The following is a 20,852-nucleotide window of genomic DNA, read 5'->3' on the forward strand; positions in this document are numbered from 1 at the left end:
GCCCCGTGCCATGAATCTGAGCTGATAATGGTGATGGCTTGCCGAGGCCAGAGGTTCAGAGTCCTCCTGGACTAAATGCACTGATTTATCCTCCCTCTTTTGTCCTTAACAACCAGCAACAGGGGAAAGAGCGTTTACTGCCTTGGGCAATGCTCCCTGTCCCCCCCCTGGGAGCCACCATACAGCGTAATGAGCTTAATTAGTAATAATACAAGAATCATTAAATAACCTCAGTAATGAATTGCAGACATTACTATGCTGCTTTTCACCTGGAAGGATTACAGTGGCAAATACCTCGATGTCTACTACATCCCATGAGGACTCGCCCGAGGAGGCTGAGCTGGTGAGTGTGAATCTGCCGATGTGAGCGAACCGTGCGGGGAGCAGATCCTCTCTGGTGCACTTACAGGTGTCCCCGGGCAGCCGGGACCGTGACTTCATGTTGGTCACCCAGGGGTTAATCACTGCAGCTTGTGTGGGTGTACCAGGGACTGCTTTAGGGCCACCCTGCTGTCTTGGGGCATTTTTTTTGCTTACAGAAATAAGCTGTATTTCTCTCTGGTTTTCCTTTCTGCTCATTACCTTCTAACCCTCTCTTCTGCTGTTTTTCAGTCTTTCTCCAGTTTTGCACTTTTTTTTTCCCTGTTCTCACCCATCTTCTGGTTCTGCCTTCACCCTCTTCAGTCCCCGTGTGCTGCCCCAGGGCCATTGTGGCAGATGGGCAGGGTCCAGCCCTGGAGATTTCCATCCCCAGAGCCAGGACATGGTAGGCAAAATGCACAAGGACGAGAAGGAAATTCCTCTGTGACAGCGTGTCCTAGGGGATACGATTCACCGTTGGGCGCAATGTGCTGTAAAACCTGAGTACTTTGTCATCATCCAGGCTTGGCTCTTTCTCTCCTTGACAGCAGAGGGTGCCCGGGGCCCGGGAATCCTGCACTGGAGGCATTGCCTGGGGCCGTCCAGCTCCCTGCAGGGCTCACCCCAGCCAGAAATTCTGTGTCAGCATAAAAGGCACGGTGGAGGCCAGACACTGCCCCTTGAGCACCTCATAGTACTGAGCTACAGACAGGAGTGGGTTTGGTTTGGGTTTTTTTTTTTTTTGGTCTCCAAAGAGGGAGAGGGAGTGAGAAAAGGAATTTTTCCAGCCTGTATGAGTTACTTAGGTTGACGTGGATTCCTGTTGTGCAGTTTGTTGTGCAGGTCCCTGAAAAATAGAGTCCTGTGGGTACAGGCAGGGTAGCTGGGGGGCAGGGATGGTGACTGGGTCTGCTATTGTCTTCCTAGGGATATATATATATATATATATATATATATATATAGTGATATATATATCTCCCTCTATATATGTATACATGTGTGTACATGTATATATACATATGTATATCTATATATGCATATATACTCACATGTATATATCTATATATCTTTTTTATTTTTGTTTTTTTACCAGGAAAAACTGATCTGTGAACACCCCCGGTGTTGCTTCGAAACCAGAGGCAGTCACAAAGCTGCTCTCGGCCATCTCTGCACAGAGCAGGAGCACCCCACCAGGTCCCACCTGCTGCCCTGCTCTGACAGGGCTGCGAGTGGAGGCAGTGGGGGGCTCATGCCCCATCAGCTTGTGCTTCCTCCTGTGGCTGCTGCTGCCCCTCACTCGAGATGGGGTAGCTACAGCGAGGGGCATGCAGGAGTATGGGGCAGGATACGGCCCATGAGCCTTTCTGGCAGGCTGCTCCTCTTAGGGGACACATAGACCTGGCGACTTGTCACTGCACGACCCTGTGAGCCTGACACAGTGATGCGGCTTAGTGGGAGCTTTTAATGTGCGGTGGAGTGGTGCATGAACGGTTTGTCATGCAGAGCCGTCAGGGCCGGAGGATGCTTAGGACCCAGGGGAAGCGCTGGAGAGCCTGGCTGGCTGGGCTTGGAGGAGCTCCTGCCTCCCCGGCCAGGACTTCTCAGGTGTCCTGGTACGGCGGCGCTGAGCCAGGCGAGCTGGGCCCTCCTGGCAGCTCCCCCTTCCCCACGTCCATGCCCATCCTCTGAGCCCCCCTGGGCACCCATGAGCTCGCCCAGGGACTGCTCCGCACCATGAATGACCAGTACCACCGAGCAGCCCGGGACGGCTACCTGGACCTCCTGAAGGAAGCCACCAAGAAGGACTTGAACTCTCCGGACGAGGATGGCATGACCCCGACCCTATGGGCCGCCTACCACGGCAACCTGGACGCCCTGCGCCTCATTGTCAGCAGAGGGTGAGCGTGGGCGAATGCACGGTGCTGGTCCTGGGGGACAGAGTAGTTGGGACCCCGTCTCTCCCCCCTCCCTGCTTGCAGGTCAGTGTGGGTGCATGTGCCCCACAAAACGATGGCTTCTCTCTATAACACCCCTGTTCTTGTACTCCCTTCTGTTGTTTTTCTCTCCTTGTGGTGCTTTTGAGTCTAATCCAACACTCCTGACAACTGCTCTGTGTTTTCGCAGCTCCTCTGAGCCTATAACCACGCCTGCCCCAAACCCTGCCTGCAGCTCCCCAGGTGGGGCTGGGTCCCCCCTGCAAGTGCTTTGAGTCCTGTGTCAGGTCCTGTAAAGACAGGCAGAGCTGAAGTGCAAAGCCCCTTGTGTTGCTGCCATGAAAACAAAGCCTTTTTAAATGAGGGAGCAGAGGGAATAACTGCTCCTTCTCTCCCAAGAAATGCTCACAGAGAGATGTATGCAGTGCCAGCTGGAAGTAGGTGACACTTGTCTGTTGTACCCAAAGCGAGGTCTCAGTATGTGACCCCTGGGCAGCCTGTCATGCACCTGCAGCCCAGAGTATTCAGAAACAGGTTCCCCAAGAGCAGATTTCTTTAAGCTCAGTCTCCCCCACGGGAGCTGCTTGATGCTGATGTGTGTCTCAGTACCTCACCCAGACTGCCAAATCTGAGGGTCTCAGGCTCTGTAAACGTGGATGTGGTGGAGAGAAGGGAGTGGAACTGAGGGGACTTGTCAGACTGGGGGCGTTTACATTTTGGTGTTGGGGGAACCGCACAAGAAGGTCTGTGCTAAGGCAAGATCAGCCATGCCTAGTTCTTTCTTGAGCAGTACTAGCTCTCTTGTTCGTACCAACCTCCCAAGGGAGAACGTGCCAGTGGTTCCTTCTGCTTTGGTAGCTTTTCTGAGCTAAAGGCATCTAAAGGCATCCAAGGTGGGGTGGCCTCTGCCTTGTCTTGAGAGGTTGGTTTCAGTGCTGCTTTTGATTTGTTTCTTTCTAATATTGAGGAATAGTGCTGAGGCCAGCAGCCTGGATGGACATCATGCCTTGTTGAAACGGCTTTGCTTCTCCATGTTGGGTCAGGGCTCGGTGGGGCCATCAGCTCCCAAGCAGGGATTTGCTGTGCCCAGCCTGGGCTGCATTTGTAGCTCTTGTACCTGATAGCTGAATCTCGACTGTGCCTGCTCCTGGGCTTTCCCATCTCTTGATACTCTGGTCTGCTTGTACAAAACCTTCAGCTGGTTCCCTTGGCCCCGGCCAGCTGTACTTACAGGCAGATCTCCCACACACGTTGCTGTCCTTCCATTGTAAAGCATTTAATTTTCAGATCCTGAGGTCAGAAAGGCTGTGTACAGAGTCACTCTGAGAAGTGCTTGAGTACCTGATGCAATAGGAGTGTGGTCAGGAGATGATTTCAGAGTCCAGAGGGGAGAGGGCAAGATACTGCTCTGGATGGTGCATCCTGAGATACTCCTGGGCCGAGAGCCCCGTGATGATTCCCTGGGTGGGGGCTGCGTGACTGACTATGTACCTCCCAGGAGGGACTGTGCCCAGCAGAAACCTGCTCTGAGCTCCTGCTGGGAGAGGAATCACCACCCAGGGCCAAAGAGACAAGGGCAGGAGCTCTGGGGACCCCAGAGCTAGAAATGGTTCCAAAGACTATTTGATGGCCAAAAAGTCAGTCTGAAAGGCCCACACCATGGATGAATGCCTTTCCAGAAAGCACAAAGGCTTTACATCTCTTTATATCATTATATCTCCTTATATTGCCTGCCTTGATCACAGGACACCCTGCAGGACCACTGCCTGCCCTACCAACCTACACGTCCAAGCCAGCAGTTTCTGCCTCCCCACAAAGCCCAAGGACTGCTTAGCCATGGAGGGGCCCCTTTTATAAATTCACATCAGATTAAAAGGCCCTTGTGGGCTCAATCATGTCCGAGTGCAGCTTGGCTGCTGTTTAATTAACAGCCTAATATACATTTGTTCCTGACAGGGAAAATAGCCTGGCAAAAGCCCAGTGCCCTTTACGTGATGGATGGTGGAGCAAAGTGTACGTCTGTGGGGCTGCAGGATGCGTTTTCATCCATGCATTCATCTCCATGTGTCAGATCCTCGCCCAGGCCCAGGCAGAGATCCGTGAAGCCTCCTCGTGCTGCCGCTCAGCTCGGTGCAGAGGCAGACACCCTCTGCTCCCTGGAGCTGGCTTTGGGTCTGCAAGAGGCAGGAAAGCCCCAGCCTGGGGATGGGGGTGCCAGAGAGGGGCAATCATGCAGGACCCAGGAGAGCCCGTGGGCAGACCCTGTAACTTTCTGCTAATACTTAGGACAATGTGCAACGGTATTTAAGTCTTGTTCAGAGTAGAAACTTAACTCTGTGTTGGATATGTTGCTATTACACCTGCGGTATAACAATTGTGAGGCAAGAGGGAGGACCCCTGAGTATCCTAAAATGTCAGGGCTTCTCTGGCTTCTGCTGTCAAAATATTCCTCCTTCAGCACGCAGCGCCCTGCGAGAGAGGAGAGTGTGGGTTCGCAGCATGGGGTAGTGCCTGGGGGAGCGGAGGCTTTGGGGCTGGGCTGGCTCTGTGCAGGGATGGGCTGGGAGGCAGTGTCAGTGTCTGAAGGGGCTGGTCAGCTTCCAACTGCTTTTCAGGGGGATGCCAAGGCACAGAAGGTGATGGGGGTGTCTTGGGGCAGCAAGAAACACCAAATTCTCCTTGCTGGTGCTGGGCAGTGATACTGGTTCCCAGACAAGTTCGGAGATTAAGTGCTGGGGCCTGTTCCAAAATGTCCTAGTGAGGCTGGCCAGAGGCTCCCTGAGAGAGCAGAGCTGTGGGAGAGGGGCTGCTGGGGGCAAAAACCGTGACTGATTGTCGTGCCCCACTGCAGGCCAAGCTAATGGACACTCAGGATTATCTAGGCTCTGGCATCAGTGAAGGAGCCTCATTCATATGCCTGTATGTTCAGCAGATTGTGGTGTAGGGCTGAAATGGGGAGGGGGAAAGAAAGTACAATAAATCTGTTGGTGGATCCTTGAGGAAAGTTCATCATCTCAACCCACACAGAAGGGGTAACGAAGCAGACACTGCTCTGTCTGTAACAGCTAGTGATGTGTCTGTGCTTCTGTGCCACCTTTGCATGGGGATGGAGAGAGAGTCTGAGTCGGAGGGATCAGCAGTGGCTCATCCTTCTGGTTTGCAACACAAAAAGCCTTTTTATTCCTCCTGACTGGACTCCAGTGAGGGAAGCAAACTCAATTATCATGATGGCTGGGAAAAGGCAGGCTAACTGGCATTTAGTATTGCAGCTTTTCAGAGGCAGTAATTCTTCAGCATGGTTTGCTATGAACTGCTGTGGCAGTGGTGGGCATCAGTCCAGCTCCAGTTAACTGTAGATCTGGGAGCCTTGTCTGGAAATAGCCAGGACTTTCTTGCCTTGGAGTGGATGACAGGAGAGGTGAGGATGTGTCTTTCTGCTAGACAGGTCTGCAGTCAGCTTTGTCACCTGGCGTTTCTTTGCAGAGATGTGCCTCAGTTTCCCTTCTTACAAAAAATGGGGATCACAGATGCTTTGGGTGTTAATGACTGATGGGTGCGAGTGGCTCAGCAGTGGGTTAGAGGGGATGAGATGTCTCCTGACATCAGCCCGGCCACTCAAGGAGTCACGTCACCTTGGCTGGGTCAGGGTTGCAGTGGAGGTTGCAGCAAGGCACGTGAAGGTGATGTGCATCCTCTGCACACCACAGGGCTGGCGGCCACGTGGGTGCCAGGAACAGCGTGGCCGTGTTGGTGGGGATCTTTCCCGGGGTGGTGACCTGCTGGGAAGGTGAAGGAGCAGGGTGGAGCGCTGTCAAAGCTTCGTTGCTTCTGGCGCCTGAGCTGGCTGCTGGGAGTCAGCGTGAGGTCTGGGCATGGTGGAGTGCTGAGCGGGAGACGTGCCCCTAGGCACTGCCGCAGCACAGCCAGCCTTAATGAACCCCAGTAACGCCAACTGCTAGCCCAGCTTTTGCTGCTACAAGAGGCAGAGAGCCCTGAGATGAACCTCACCTACAGCATCGGTGCTGGATTTTTGGGCATCTGAACTCGGAGAAAAGTTGAATCCTTGACCTACCACCACCTGGATAAAGCTTGGGATACAGGACCCAAGGGTCTACTCCGGGTCCAAACCCTCATCTTTTCTGCTCATTTCTAGGCTTTGCTTGGGTCCTTGCCCTGACTGGCTACGCTGAAGCTGGTGGGCTTTTTTCCCTCAAGCCATAAATGTTTTTTTTTCCTTTTTCTATATCCAAAAATGTTTTATGGGAGCCAGTGACACTCTGCATACAGCTGGCTCCTGGTCTGAGGGCCTGATTCTTCACGCACACCCATGAGCCAGGGGGTGAGCCAGCCCATTGCTATCAGAGGAACTTCACACGTGCAGCCAGGGAAGGACTTATGTAAGTGCCGCTGGATTCCCCGACTAATTGGGATCCTATGGGAGAAGTGGAGGGGAAAAACCAGCAGGAAGGGAGTGAGTGTGCCAGTCATGGTGCAAATGCAGTGACTCAGGAGATGCACACGTCCACCTAAGGGGCTCAATTAACAGCGTTTTTAATAATGATTATTACAAGAGTTGACTCAGCACTCGAAAATGCTTTGAAGTTGAGAAGTGCTGCACTTCACACCTGTTATTAAAATACGTTCCCACTTAGTGGACCCTGCAGTCAGCATCTCCTCGTGTGCAGCGCCCTGGAGGTGAAGTTTTGCTGGGACAGACACCTGCCAGAGGGAGGGCCTCATGTTTATTATCTGTGCCAGATCAAACTCCTCTACTTTGCAAGTCGCTGTTCTTCTTTCCTTCTGATGCATTTTTAGCGCCTGCGGCATTTATAGGGCAAAGGGGCCTGGATATCTAATTTTGCTCTAATACTCTTGTTTCTAGACAGTGGCAATGTCGGGGGAAAGCTGGTTTTGATGCTCTTTCCCCTCACTCACTCTCTGAGGTAGTAAAAAGTACGAGGAAAGTAGACCTTTAAATATGAATCCACTGAGACCTCCCTGGCTTCGCTCTTTGCCACCTCAACCAGACAGACAGGAGAATGGGCTCTGGGAGGTACTTTATGGCTCGAGCATCCATACACTTGGCTTGGGGAGCAAGATCATTTCTAGTGAGTCCTCTGCTAAGTCACTGTCCATATTTTGAGTCCATATATGTGTTGGGGCCCTCATGGTGCCCTGTCTCATCTGCCCGCACATGTCAGGCACACATGTGCCCATTCAGAGCACATGTAAACAAACGAACAACCCTCCACGCGCTGGAGTCCCACCGACAGCACCAGCAGTTCCAGTTTCACTGGCTCTTTAATCTAGCTCCATCAATAATTTACTGCTCTCTTGCAATTCATCAAATATTTATCCTCCCCATGAATTTCCCAGCCTGGACATGTCACTATGAGGGTAGAGGCGAGGGCTGGGGAGATACCGCTCCTGGAAACTCCGCATTGCCGCAGTACTGGCAGCTTCCTCCTCTCCTTCTACTGGCTTCACACCTCCTCAACCCTGTGATCTCATGCCCTTCTCCCTAGGATCTTTGAGGCCTCCTTCTGCTTCTATGAGAGATGTCAAAGGTTCTGGATACAGAAGTCCTGCAGGGTTTGTGGGTCGCTTTGGCCCTTACACAGTTTTGAACCTTTTGACTAACCTGCTGAATTTTCCAGCTGGCTCAAAGTTGTACTTATGAAGTTTCTAAAATTTTATGAAAATACGTGCATGTGGAGCTACTGCTGATGATCCCACAAGGGGAAAGCTGAGCACACCTCATAGCAGGTGTCAGGAAATACAGCCAGAAAGCTCACACTCTGTGTCTAAATATTCTCCAGCTTAATCTCTGGACACTGTTTTTATTGCTTCTGTCTTTTGCAGAATCATTTCCCTTCAGTATTACATAGCTGAGATGTTGGCAAAGCCTGAAGATTGCAAACAAGTCCTGACACCAGCTGGGTTGCTCTGCTCTGGCCCCGCTGTTCCCTGAACATCGGTGTCCGGAGCGGGCAGCGATGGGCCTGCCTGCAGTATGGGAGGGGGAATGTGCTGGACGAGGCTGTTACTGGGTCTTGTGCATGGGTGCTAGTGGTGCAGATGCAAAGCAGCAGGGGAAAGAAGTCCCTCAGCTTCCGTGATCTCCGTGCTCTTTCTCTGAGGTAGTTTTCAGACTCCTTCAAGTGAGACGAGCCGTAGCACAGAGCATGTGGGGTTTGGGAGAGGGTTCTGGGCTTGCTGCTCCCAGCTCAACACAGGTCCTAAAGCAGCACGGAGTAAAGTAACACAGGCTGAGGGTCTCAGGTGTGCATTTACCTTCCAGACTCCTGGTGTCACTGGGGCTGAGATCTTCGTGGTGGAGGGGCAGTGCTCGGTTCCTCTAGAGCTCATTGAAAGGGTGGTGAGGAAATGGGAAGGAGCCAGGGCCCTGCTGCCCACGGGGAGTTGCTCCTGAGGGTGGCGGAGCGGCACAGCCTTAATAAAAGGCTTTGCCTTATCCATGTGCACAAAGGGAGAGCGTCTTGTTGACAGATACTGCTGCTGGCTGCATATCATTAGCGCACGCGCTCAGGCGAAGGCTGGTGCCAGCAGGGGTGTGAACTATCTCTTGTTTCAGCAGGTCACAAATTCAGAGCAGCGTCAGGACAGACTTCCCTTGAATCCTAAGTTTGTGTCTGTTCTCTCACAGGAGGCTGGAGATGTGGGCAAGCAGTTATGCGCCATCAGCAGCTTGCTGGGGCAGGGGCCAGCACGGTGTGAGAAGAGATGCTAATGGCATTAGTCGAGTGTCCAGCTCTTGAGGAGTGCAGAAACCTAATCTCCACTTTCTCTGAAACTGGATTCTCAGGATGTGCTAATACCAATGTGCTTCAAGACATGCAGTCGAGACAAAGTACTACATAGTACAGCAAAAAACCCCACAAAACCCCAAACCCAAGGCCAAGGCTAGCAACTTTGCTCTTATTCTCTACTGGCAACGTGCCCTCTTGTGCCCCAGATTTCCCCAGTCACCAGTGAATGGGAGGGTGGGAAGGTGCAACAGCTGGTGGGTTCCAGAACCATTGCTGAGGATGGCTCTTTCATGGTGGTGCTACCATCATGGTGGGACCCCTTGGTGTCCCACACAGGATGTGCTGTATAGAGAGGGATTTTGAGATGCCTCACTGCAGAATCTGAATAAAGTCAAGATTTGAAGGTAGAATCTGACTAGAATTTAATGAGATGTTTGAGATTTGGAATTTTATAACAAGCACAAGGTTTGAGTTGGAATCAGCCCCATATCTCAGTTCTAGACTATTCAGAATTTGGTTTGCCTCCCTCCAAAAGCTGATTTGGTGCAGGAACATATGTCTCCTAAGAGCTAAATTCAAGTCATGGGAACTACCACAGACTTGCATGTCAGGCATGTGATTCCATGTCAGCAGTGCACCCTTCCAGAAGACCTGCTTAAAATTAAGCTGCGGGGGCCAGAGCTGTGTAGCTTCATATTTTGAGGAGGCAACAGTTCGTGGAGCTGATTTTGCCCTGCACAGCTGGGAATATCTGAGAAGAGTCTGTCAGGCATGCCTGCATGCTAACTGGTTGATTTTCTTGCTGTCTAGGGGCGATCCAGACAAATGTGACATCTGGGGGAACACCCCTCTCCACCTGGCAGCAGCCAACGGCCACCTGAACTGCCTTTCCTTCCTCATCTCTTTTGGGGCCAACATCTGGTGCCTAGACAATGACTACCACACCCCGCTGGACATGGCAGCCATGAAGGGGCACATGGAGTGTGTGCGATACCTGGACTCTATTGCTGCCAAGCAGAGCAGCCTTAACCCCAAGCTGGTGAGCAAACTGAAGGACAAGGCCTTTCGGGATGCAGAGCGGAGGATTAAGGACTGCGTGAAGCTGCAGAAGAAGCACCATGAAAGGATGGAGAAGCGGTACAGAAAGGAGATGTCGGATAATTCGGATACCATGAGCTTCTCCAGCTATTCGAGTAGCACCTTAAGCAAGAAGTTCCAACACATGTCTATGGTGACTTCCCTGCCATACTCACAAGCCACCATCCATGGCACAGCCAAGGGAAAGACGAAAATACAAAAGAAGCTAGAGAAGAAGAAGCAGGTGGATGGGACGTTCAAGATCTACGAGGATGGGAGGAAAAGCGTGCGGTCTCTGTCTGGTCTGCAGCTGGGGAATGATGTCATGTTTGTGAAGCAGGGCACATATGCCAGCCCTAAGGAGTGGACTCGGCGTAATATCAGAGACATGTTCCTCACAGATGAAGACACTGTCTCCCGTGCCATAAGTGACCCGGGTTTGCACATGGACTCAGCCCACTCGGAAGTCAGTACCGACTCTGGCCACGACTCCTTGTTCAACCGCCCCGGGCTGGGCACCATGGTGTTCCGGCGCAACTATGTCAGCAGCGGGCTTTTTGGGATCGGCCGGGAGGACGCTGGTGGGATGGGTGAAGACAGCGCAGACGGGATGGGTGTCAAACTGCGGAGCCGCCTGCAGCGCTCGCCAAGTCTCAACGATAGCATTGGCAGTGCCAACAGCCTGCAGGAGAGGAACGCGGAGGAGCTACCCTGGGATGAGGTGGAGCTGGGCTTAGATGATGATGATGAACCAGAGACCAGCCCCTTGGAGACTTTTCTGGCTTCCCTGCACATGTTTGAGTTTATCTCCATCTTGAAGAAGGAAAAGATTGACTTGGAGGCCCTCATGCTATGTTCAGACAATGACCTGAAGAGCATCAATATTCCATTGGGCCCCAGGAAAAAGATTGTGGATGCCATCCAGAGGAGACGACAGACTCTGGAGAAGCCAGATGTCATTGTAGACACTGAACTGTAAGTAGGAGATGGGGCCTCTGAGCGATTAAACCCTTCAGCAGGTGGAGATGTGGATAATGTAAGATCTTGTTTTCAATCCACTTGGAAGAGTAGGAGTCCAGGTAACTTCAGTCTCCTGTGTGTGGGCAAATTCCTGCTCGTGTGGAAACGATGAGAGTTCGGAGAGGTGGCAATAGTGTTAGTTCATTACTCAACAGCTCTGATGTGGCTGGGCAGGACACGAAGCCCTTGTTTTGTTTCATAACCTATATGAATGCAGACTGCTCTGTGGTCTGATTCTTCTGAGTCCCTGTAGCTGAGATTTTCAACCATGCTCAGGCTTGTCTTGACTCTTCACCTTTTGAAGGCATTAAGAAATAAACCACAATTCCTGGTGGGAGCAGGCTGACGGCAGTGCCCAGTGGCATTGGGAATCCTTCCCCAAATGCTTGAGATCTTACTCAGACCTTTGGAGATTGCATATCTGGGTTGGAGTTGTTGCCATTTTATGGCGTTTCCAGGTTGGTTTGGTTCAAAGGATCATGTGACTGCTGTAGAGGTGAAGGGAAAGCACTGGTGTGGGTCTCCCCACTGTCACGTCCACTGACACCCCAATCCACTGTGTTGTTTGTGCTTCCCAGCCTCTGAATATCTGTGTGCTTCTTGCTGCTTTTTCAGGCTTTCAGTACAGCTCAGTCTTGGATCCTGAAGGTGCTGACAGATTTTTCTCTTTCCCTTTGCAGATAGCAGCATCATCATTTTATTTTATTTTATTTTTTTTAATGATCAAGAAACAAACCCAGTTCTAAGTTGCCAGAAAACACAAGCCAGAGACTCCCTTCCTGGGGCAGCTGAAAGCTACAGCCATCCCCACCAGTCCCTCTGGGCTGCCCTCCTGTTCCCTCACTCTGCTCCCTGTCTGCGCGATGCTCCCAGGCGGTACCTGGTGTGGAGGGACGACTGCTGAGATCGGACCAGGCAGCTCCAACCTGCCAACCTCGAAGGGATGATGGTTGCCTGCTCACTGGAGGAAGAGGTGTGCTGCACAGCTGGCTAGGACACTGTGCTGTCAGAGGCTGAGAGACCACACGAAGCCATGAATGGAAGGTGATGCATGATGGTATTTTCAAAGGGACCCAGAATAAATCGTTACAATCCATTCTTGCTTGAGCAAGTGGTTGATTTGTGGTTTGAGCTGGTCGAGCAGAAGGATGGGGAGTCCTGGCCTTGCTCCTTGTTCTCGGTTGTGTTGTTTGCTGCTGTGTTTTCAGAAGGGAGTTTTGGTTACTGTAGCTTGGGGCTGTTCAGCTTGAGACATGTCAGCCCTGACTTTAGCCTGCAGGTGCTTAGCGTGTCTGTGAGTCCAGTCTGTGCTGTCTTGAGGGCAACGATCTGAAATAAGTACGGTGGTTTGAACATGTCGATAGTTGCCTTCCAGTGGTCAAATGGCTGTCCCATGGAGGCAAGGTTTCTGTCCCATCTCTCCAGGGCACTTGAGCTGCATCAGCAGTTTGTGTGCGAAGGACCCTGACTTTTGTCTCCATGAGCTTTTCAGGGCTGCAGCCCAGACCCTCTTCCAAGTATTCCTGGTGCATCAATGCTCAAAACACAACTCTGAACCGTAGTGTTAGGTGTTCTGCACGGACCCATCACATCTTTTGCTGACCATTGCACTCTTTTTTCAGCTCCCAGCCCCACTGCACCATTTTACATACATGGATGGTTCCTGGGTGGCAGGAGGGTTTCTGGGGTGCAGCAGCAGGATGGGCACCTGGGCAGTGACATATCCTAATGGGAGAGAGTCAACAGCCCCTTGCCATGGGGTGCTGGCAATGTGCCTCTTCAGACTGTGATGCAAACTACCAGATCAGAGAAATGCCGCACGTTGTTACTGGTACCGCTTATCGAGCCTTATCTCAAGGATGCACATGATGAGGAATGACCTGAGCACAGTGACTCCTGGCAGTGCTCACCCTGGCTCTGGCTGGGATCTGGACTATGCTCGCCCTTCGGGGCTGGGGAGGTTGTGGGTTTGCTGTTTGGAGGATGGGGATTTGTTTGGTGAGAAGCTTTGCTGCTCTCTGCCTGTGTATCCCCTGGGTGTGTGTGTGTGTGTGTAGGAGAGGAAAAAACCTCTTTGCGAGCAAGAAATACACTTTGCAAGGTGGCTCTCTGTCCTACTGCCCCCCAAGTGGCTGAAGCCCCACCAGGAGAGCTGTGGGGTCCCAGCCTTGTGCCACTGCACACAGAGATGCTCTGGCATCAGCTAAACACCACCACTGCGCTGAAGGTCCAAGATCTTTCTTTATGGATACAAACTGAGTTTTTCTACATGATATTTTAGAGCTAGAAGTGCTTTTATATTTGAAATAACAAGTTCTGCATAACTCTTGGCTTGATTTCTAGGCAAAAGGGTGAGCGATCAGATGTGCTGAGTCAGTGAGTCCTTTGTGAAGGCTGCATGGTGCCAGGGCCCCAGCACTGTTTGCTTTGGTCCCTCTCCAAAGGCCAGGGCTACTATCCCTGCAGGGAGAGCAGTGGCTCGGCGTGCTAATGTCACAGCTCCCTCTGCCGGGACTGGGTCTGGGAGAGCAGGATGGGACCCACTGGGGCTGCGAGGCAGCAGGGATGCGGGCCAGCAGAGGGATGGCCACCAAGTCCTGCTGCAAGCAGGACCTGTAACCTAAGGCCAACGTTCAGGTGAGGTTACAGTGGCTAAATTCACCCCCTTCCTCATGCATGTGTGTGACTTCACCCAAGCCCTCTGCCCTGGCTCTGGATAACCAGCGGAGTGCCAGCTGCCTGCCACAAACCAGCTCCAATTCCCTGAGCAATGAATCGTGCTTTTGGGTTTGTGCTGGACACAGGAGGGGAAAATTTTCCCCTGGCTCACATCACTGCCACTCTGGTGCAGTGGGGACCAGTTTATCCCAGTGGATGACAGGGAGAAGTGGATCTATTGCCTTGGCACCTGCTGGAGCCTTTCACAGGCCAGGTACTGGGATGCAGCAGGTATTTGGGGGCTGCCAGGCAGCTGGGGTTTGCACACTCTCTAACTTTGCCTTTTTGCTTAGGAGCACCCAAGCAGTTGCTGATGTTGGGCTGATGCTGACAGAGATCCCTTCTCCCAGCTTGTCTTTCCTCCAGAGCGCCAGTGGTTTGGGGATGTGATGGTACCCAAGTGCCATGGGACACATCCCCACACAGCTAAAACCGAGTCCAGAAATGCCACTCAAGATTGATGAGCCTCAAGACCAACGTGATCACCTCCACAGCCGCAGGGAGAGACCAAAACAGCACCAGTGCAGCGTGGCAGAGCCCAAGAAACGGGCTCAGGCCCACAGCTGCCCCAGGTGGGGTGAGGAAGACGGTCTGTGGGCATGGGGGTGGCTCTCAGAGGCACTGACAGCCCCAGAGCAAGCACCTGCTCTCTGGGCTTGTGCATGTTACTTGGCTTTGGGTTTAGTCTGCAGTTTCCAACCACGTTGTCTCCCAAGAAGCATAGGGATGCAGCCCTTGCAGGACAGGGTGTTTGAACCCCTCAGCCCAGGAGACATCTCCTAGTTTCCAACTCTCCCCCAGCTGGCTGGGTTCCTGCATCCCACCAGGCTCGTGATGGAACCAGGCTCCTCTTGCCCTGGGTACAGGGAGGGGATGTGGCTGTCCCCAGGTCCTCACAGACAGGGCCCATTGTTGCTCTGCCCGTCAGCAGCCCGGCCTTTGTGGGGGAACCTCGCTGGTGCTAATCGTATCTGCTCCACAGCTGAGAACAACAAACTCCTTTCGGGGAGGGCGCTTATGAAAGCAGGGTGGAGGCCAGGGCTGGCACACCCTGGAGAACACCCTTAAATACCCTCCCAAACAGAAACCAAGCCAGGCAGCAGGTTTCCCCGAGCTGGTGCTGCCAGTGAGCAAACACCAGCCTTCGGACCTGCCCGTGGCAGGACCTGCCCGCGGCGCCTGGGCAGTCGGACACAGCACAGGTCCTGCGGGAGCTGTGGCAGTGGGTGGCAGCATCTCCCAGCAGGGAACCTGCGAGCCTGGGGATGATTGTCCCTCAACGCCCCAAGCCATGAACGCCAAACCACCCTGTGCCCATGTTAAATTGGGCTTCCCAGCAAAACCAGTCCCCTGGCTTTAGCTTAGACATGTATTTCCCAGTCCCCAGTGGTGCAGGAGGTGGTGTGTGTGGAGCAGAGTGAGGCCAAGGGGCCGTGACAGTGCCATAGACACCCCATCCTTGAACCAGACAGCCCTGACTCCTCGACTGAAGGAGCATTGCTCACAAAAGTGATGCCGATTCAAGACCTGGGCCTTATCCCCATGCAGCTGCTACAAGGGGGATGTGGTGGCACTTGCTGTCACTCAGGTGCTTTTGTTTCCCCATCCTTAGGAGCTGGCTGGGCTCCCAGACTGTGGTCTGGAGGAGGGAGAAGGCAGGGGAGGTTTATGGGGGTGGCGGAGGGTGTGCAGTGGCAGTACCGTGGCTAGCCTGGGGTGGACATGGCTGTGTCCCCTAGGCTGCCAGCAGAACTGGGGACACCATGCCACATGGGGCTGGCATGGCAACTGAGAAGCGACATTGCTGGTGGGACACCAGGTAGGTTCTAGAGGTACAGAGGACCACGGGGAGGCAACTCTGTCAGGCAGGAGCACCTACTCCTCAGCCCTGCCTGATGCTCCTCTCCTCCATCCTGACCCGGAGCCGGTGATGGCCATGGTGCCCACACCAGAGGGTGACACTGGGGTCCAGGACCTGCCAGGCCAGCGCAGACCATTGCACACCACTTGCTTAAGTATTTCCTGCCCATCCCGCTGGGGATTCACTTCCTGGCCAAGCATCTGAGTAACGTGCGGTGGCAGGAATGGAGGCGAGTGGGAAGGGGCTCCATGCAGAGCACCCGTGGCACACCCCGGCTTTGCCATGAGCTTGCACCATGACCCCCCCACTGCTCCCCCAGCAGCCGAGTGCAGCTGGATGTGGCGTTGTTATGGCCTGGGTTGGATGCAGCACCTCGCAGGGGCTTTGCAACAGCTTTTGGGTCCCTCCATGGCTGTTCCCAAAACCAAACCACCCCGAAAGGCACAACATGGACACGGCCCAATGTGTCCACCTGAGAGAGCTGCTGAGCAGGCCAGGAAAGCAGAAGAAATGGAATGTAATTTTCTTTTAATGCTGGCTTTAGGTATTAACAGGATTAATTATTTCCTACATTTGCTTCGTGCAATTCATAATTGTTATCAAAATAGCAGGCGATGCCGTGGATTCTGCCACCAAGTGTCTCAGGGCCGAAGTGAGCTCCCCAGTACCCATCACCCCGGCTTGCTCCCAGCTGGGGTGACTGAAGGAGCACCTGCAGATGGCACTGAGCATCCCTGGGGGGCAGCTGGGGTAGGGCAAGGTGTGGGGTGTCACCGGTGCCCCAGGCCCATCTGCCTTTGGTGGTCTCCCTGCGGTGCCTGGTGCAGGCAGGCTGTTTGCTTGAGGTACAGGGTAGGGAGATGCTCCCTCCTGCATGCTAAGCTAAAATCCTTGACTGCCGCTGAATGAGCAACAGGAGCAGGGCAGCACCTCCCACGGGGCTCAGTGCAGGGCTAGAGCCCAGGTTTGCTCTGTAATTGTGGGGTTGTGGCTGCAATAACCTTTTCCAGCCTCAGCAGAGGTACGGAGCTGTTCCTGCAGAAGCATGCAAGGAATTGCCCCTGCTGCGAGGCCCCCCCAGAGTCCCTCAGTGCTCAGGTTGGGTGTGTTTTGGGCTAAGGGGGAGCTATGGTATTGTGTGGAGCCAGAAAAGGCAGACGTCTTCTCCTGAGCTCCTTCCCCAACAGCACAGAGAGAGGGAGGGTTTTAAGGTCCCGTAGCTGGGGACTATGAGTTGGGGTGAAGATGTGGCTGCGGCCAGGTACGTGGCATTGGTCTGGATTCATCCTGCTGAGCACTGAATGTGCTGCTGAGGATAAGTGTGCTGCAAGTACAAGCACCACCTGATCTTTGTCCTCAGCTGCTGGACATCCCTGATACCTCTTGACACCCGGGCTCCTGGCCAGCTCTGGCACAGCATGGTCCTGCTGTGGGGATGCCAAAGCTGCGGGGAACTGTGGTTTAGGAGGACTTGACTCTAACCCCAGTGACGAGCTGACTCTGTGCCACTCCACACTGACGAGGTGAGGGCACCAAGCAGCCCTGTGCAGCCCCCAGCAACAGGGCATCCCCTGTGTGAACCAGGGTGCCACCAGCAGGGGGGCACGTGGGTCCCAGAGGTGACAGCAGGTGGGAAAGGGGTGGGAAACCCTATGGACAATTCCGACAGCGGCTCCGTGGCAGCACTGCTAGCTGAGACCTTGCGGTCGGCTGGGCTGAACACTGGCACCGCAGGATTGCTGCCCTGGAGGGCCTGTACATCCTGCCCCAGATACTTCGGTGGGAGGAAGGTGGGTGGGGAAGGTGCTGGGGGGCGGTGTGACCCCCAGTGGCGTGGTGTCAGCCAGCACCCATGGGCGCATGTGTCATTGTGCTGCTGCCCCCGCAGCACCGCCTGCCCTGCGGCACTGGGGAGCCCCACTCGTGGCCAAGCCCCATGATGCCAAACTGGGCCCTGGGGCAGCTCCAAGAACAGGCAGTGATCCTGGTTTTCTTCACTACCTCTCACCTCCCACTTTTCCAGAGGGACAGGAACAACATTCCCACTGCTCACGGTCCCTGATCTTTGTCTGAGCATTAACCTTTCAGGATACACTTTGATAACAATTATATTTTCCTGCTGCAGGACACCGAGCTCCAACTCAACAGCACTCTTCAAAGACAGCAGAACCACCCAACCCTGAAGGTCCTGGTGGGACCAGGAGCCACTGTCACCGGAGGAGATGCCCAGGCGAAGGCTGAACCACCCAACTCCCTGTGGGACAGCACTGGGAGGAGCAAGCGCAGGGCTGCAAGGGGTGGTTGAGCACAGAAACCACCTAAACCCAGGCGCTAAGTCCTATGCAAGCATTTAAGCCCTGGTGGGGATGGATTTCTTTGGGGTTCACTTCCCATCTCTGGGAAGGTGCAGCCTGCTGATCCCTGGGTGGAGGTTGCAGCAGGGCACTGCCGGCAGCGGGCTGAGCACAACGCTGCCCTCACCCAAGGATGGGCTCTGCCCCCATGGGAGGCGCCAGGGATGGATCTGCCTGCTGCAACATCCCTTTGTTCCCGACCTATTATCTCACTGCTAGGAAGCAGCAGAGCTCAGCTGGCGTGGCCATGTCAAGGCAAAACCTGGCTCTGGCATTGGGGACCCTCGCCCACAGGTGCCCCACTGGGACACTGCCCCCAGGCTCGCTGGCTGTGTTTTGGAAATGTGCCCGGGGATGGGATGGCTGACCTCCACATTTCCCCATTCCTGGTGTGTGGTGCCACCAGCCAAGGGCAGTGCGGAGGAACACGCAGCAGCTCCAGCGCGACGGTGAAAGGCCTGAATGGAGCAGCGGGAGGATCCTGGCACCTGGCCTGGATGCTGCCTTTTACCTCAGCTCTGATAAACCCCCTGGCCCTTCTCCACAGCCACAAAAACTCGTGAGCCTGGCACCAGCTGCTTGGCTCATGTGCCAGCACCTGTGGGCCACAGCACCGAGGTCAGCTGGGGCTGCAACCCCCAAACACCTCTGGGTCCCCGGCACAGCAGAGGTTCTGCAGGAACACCACTATTTCAGTCACCCCAGCCCCGTTGGTGTCTCGGGGAAGGGGGCTCCCACGAGGCCAGGGAAGGCTGAGCAGCACAGCTGCCCACCTGGGGAGGGATGGGGAGATGCACAGAGTGGCCATAACCCCATCTGAGCTGCTACCTCCAGAGCTGAGAGCCCAGCCCTCAGCCCCGCTCAATAACCGAGCTAACGAGAGCCGCTGTCAACAAGTCTGCAGCTCCCCAGCCCGCACGGGGAAGGACGCCTGCTCGAGGAACCCAGGAGGAGAAACCTGTTTCACTGACCTTGCTCCATCACCACCTTCCTGGCTGCGCCGTGGGCGAGTTTAGGGCTGCGGCAGGGGGTGAGCGGCTCCGCTGCCCCTCAGGGGCACGGCGAGGAGGAGGAGGAGGAGGAGGAGGAGCGGGGACGGGGCCGCATTGCCGGTGAGTCGGGGTGCTGGGGGACGCGTTGGGCGAGAGAGCGAGACCCCGCTCGGTCGATGCTGTGTCTTGGCGTGGCTCCTCGCCTGCCTGCGGAGCCTTGCTCCACCCCTCATCAGCTAATAAAGCCTCCGCCGCGCCGGTCCCTCCTTTGCCACTGACTCACGGGCTGACCTAGCCCAATCCCCTAACTGCCCTGCACCTCCATGTTCTGACCTACAAAGCAGGGTTCATCCCCACTGCGCTCCCGCTTCCTTACGTAAGAGTGCCAAGGACCAAAGCAGACCCTGCGGCACTTTGCAACCTGCAAGTGATGCCTGAGGGGCAACAGTGGGTCCTCAACAGCAGCATATGGGCTTGACTACCCATGTCCAGGGGCGTGTGGACCCTGGCTGTGGGTTTTGTGGGGGTCACGCAGTCCTCGAGGGCACTGACAGGCAGCCACAATTCAGCCACCGGTTGTACCCACAGACAACACCTCTCCAGGGGTTTTGCTCATGTTTTGGGGGCTGGGAAAGGGAGATGAGCCACGCGTGCTGTTCTTGGCACAGTGTCCTGCCTGCTCTGGTGCCAGGGAATGCCTTTGCCCTGCTGCCCTGGTGATTTGGCACATCTCCAGCACCCTGAAACCTGGCTGATCGGATTTGGAAGGCAGGCCAGGGACGGCTGGGGAGGTGGAGGCTTTCTGGGCACCTGTGGGACAGCGCTGGGCTCATCTCCACACTGGCCAGGGAGCAGCTCTGGCCACATCCTGTCCCCTCTCCCCTGGGAGAAGCATAAAAGTATCCCTTTTTATTGATTGCTTTCAAAGACAACAGCAAAGGATGCTCAATGTGAAGGAGGACCATGCCCCAAAGGGTCCTGAGGTGGAGGATGAGCATCCTTGGGTTGCAGCGGGGACCAGGTGACAGCACCCACCAGTATCCCTGTGGGAAGGCTGCTGGGCAGAGGGACCCATGGTGCACGCAGCAGGTGCAGGGGTCCCCAGGGAGTGAGACCCTGGAGCTTTGGGCCCCATGAATGGCTGTGGTGCCAGGCTGGTGCAGGCAAGGAGGGAAGCAGAAGCTGGCTCAGTCGTGGCCCAGCACTGTCTGACGTTAGAGGTTATACAAGCCCGTGCAGGCAGGGTGCTGGCAGCAGCATCAGCATGTCTATGACTGGAGCTCTGCTCTCACTCTGGAATATTGTCTGCAGGAATGGGGACAGCCCAGATCCTGCCCCATGCTGTGCATCCCTCACAAAAGCCCTGAGTGGCAGTGGCACTCTGGAGAGGCTTCCTGGAGGAGCACAGTGGGCTGGGCAGCACCCATGGAGGGGCAAAAGCCAACCTGGAGATGGGTGAAGATGGTCTTGGTGGTGTCCATGTGCCCAAGAGACACATCCTGGGCTGTTGGGGTGGAGGGCAGCAGGGTCTCTGGCAAGAAGGTGGCAAGTGCTCTGCTGTGGCAAGAGCAGGGCATGGAGACCAGTTGCCTGGAGTGAGTGGATGGGAGAGGGCACAGAAAAGTGAGGGGATGGCACCGGGACATGGTGCTGAGCTGGGTGAGCCCCATTCAGAGGAGCAGGAAGAGGCTCCCTGATCCTTCCCAGGAGACATTTTGGAGGTGCTGAGAGGGGCCCCTAGGTGCCAGCGGAGCAGCATGCCTCCT

General features: G+C 54.6%; 2 protein-coding genes across 5 annotated transcripts in view; one reads left to right on the top strand and one right to left on the bottom strand.

Moving 5' to 3' along the window:
- The window catches only part of USH1G (USH1 protein network component sans), a 17,976-nt gene extending 5,719 nt beyond the window's left edge, over positions 1 to 12,257 (top strand). For 2 of the 4 annotated variants that reach the window (XM_026861028.1, XM_026861029.1), the window contains 4 exons: positions 248 to 343; positions 1,454 to 2,258; positions 9,875 to 11,116; positions 11,842 to 12,257. In XM_026861028.1, the coding sequence (XP_026716829.1) occupies positions 2,095 to 2,258; positions 9,875 to 11,116; positions 11,842 to 11,845 (1,410 nt within the window). In that variant the 5' untranslated portion in view covers positions 248 to 343; positions 1,454 to 2,094 and the 3' untranslated portion in view covers positions 11,846 to 12,257. The other 2 variants (XM_026861030.1, XM_026861031.1) reach the window with 2 other exon arrangements.
- Positions 1 to 19,249, bottom strand: part of OTOP2 (otopetrin 2) — a 26,171-nt gene extending 6,922 nt beyond the window's left edge. The window contains exon 1 of the mRNA XM_026861025.1: positions 19,066 to 19,249. The gene's annotated coding sequence lies outside the window, so the exon portion shown is untranslated. The remainder of the gene's footprint in view (positions 1 to 19,065) is intronic.
- Positions 19,250 to 20,852: the final 1,603 nt, after the last annotated feature.

This window comes from Athene cunicularia, assembly GCF_003259725.1.
Source record: "Athene cunicularia isolate RWA chromosome 18 unlocalized genomic scaffold, athCun1 chr18_part1, whole genome shotgun sequence".
Lineage (NCBI taxonomy): Eukaryota > Metazoa > Chordata > Aves > Strigiformes > Strigidae > Athene > Athene cunicularia.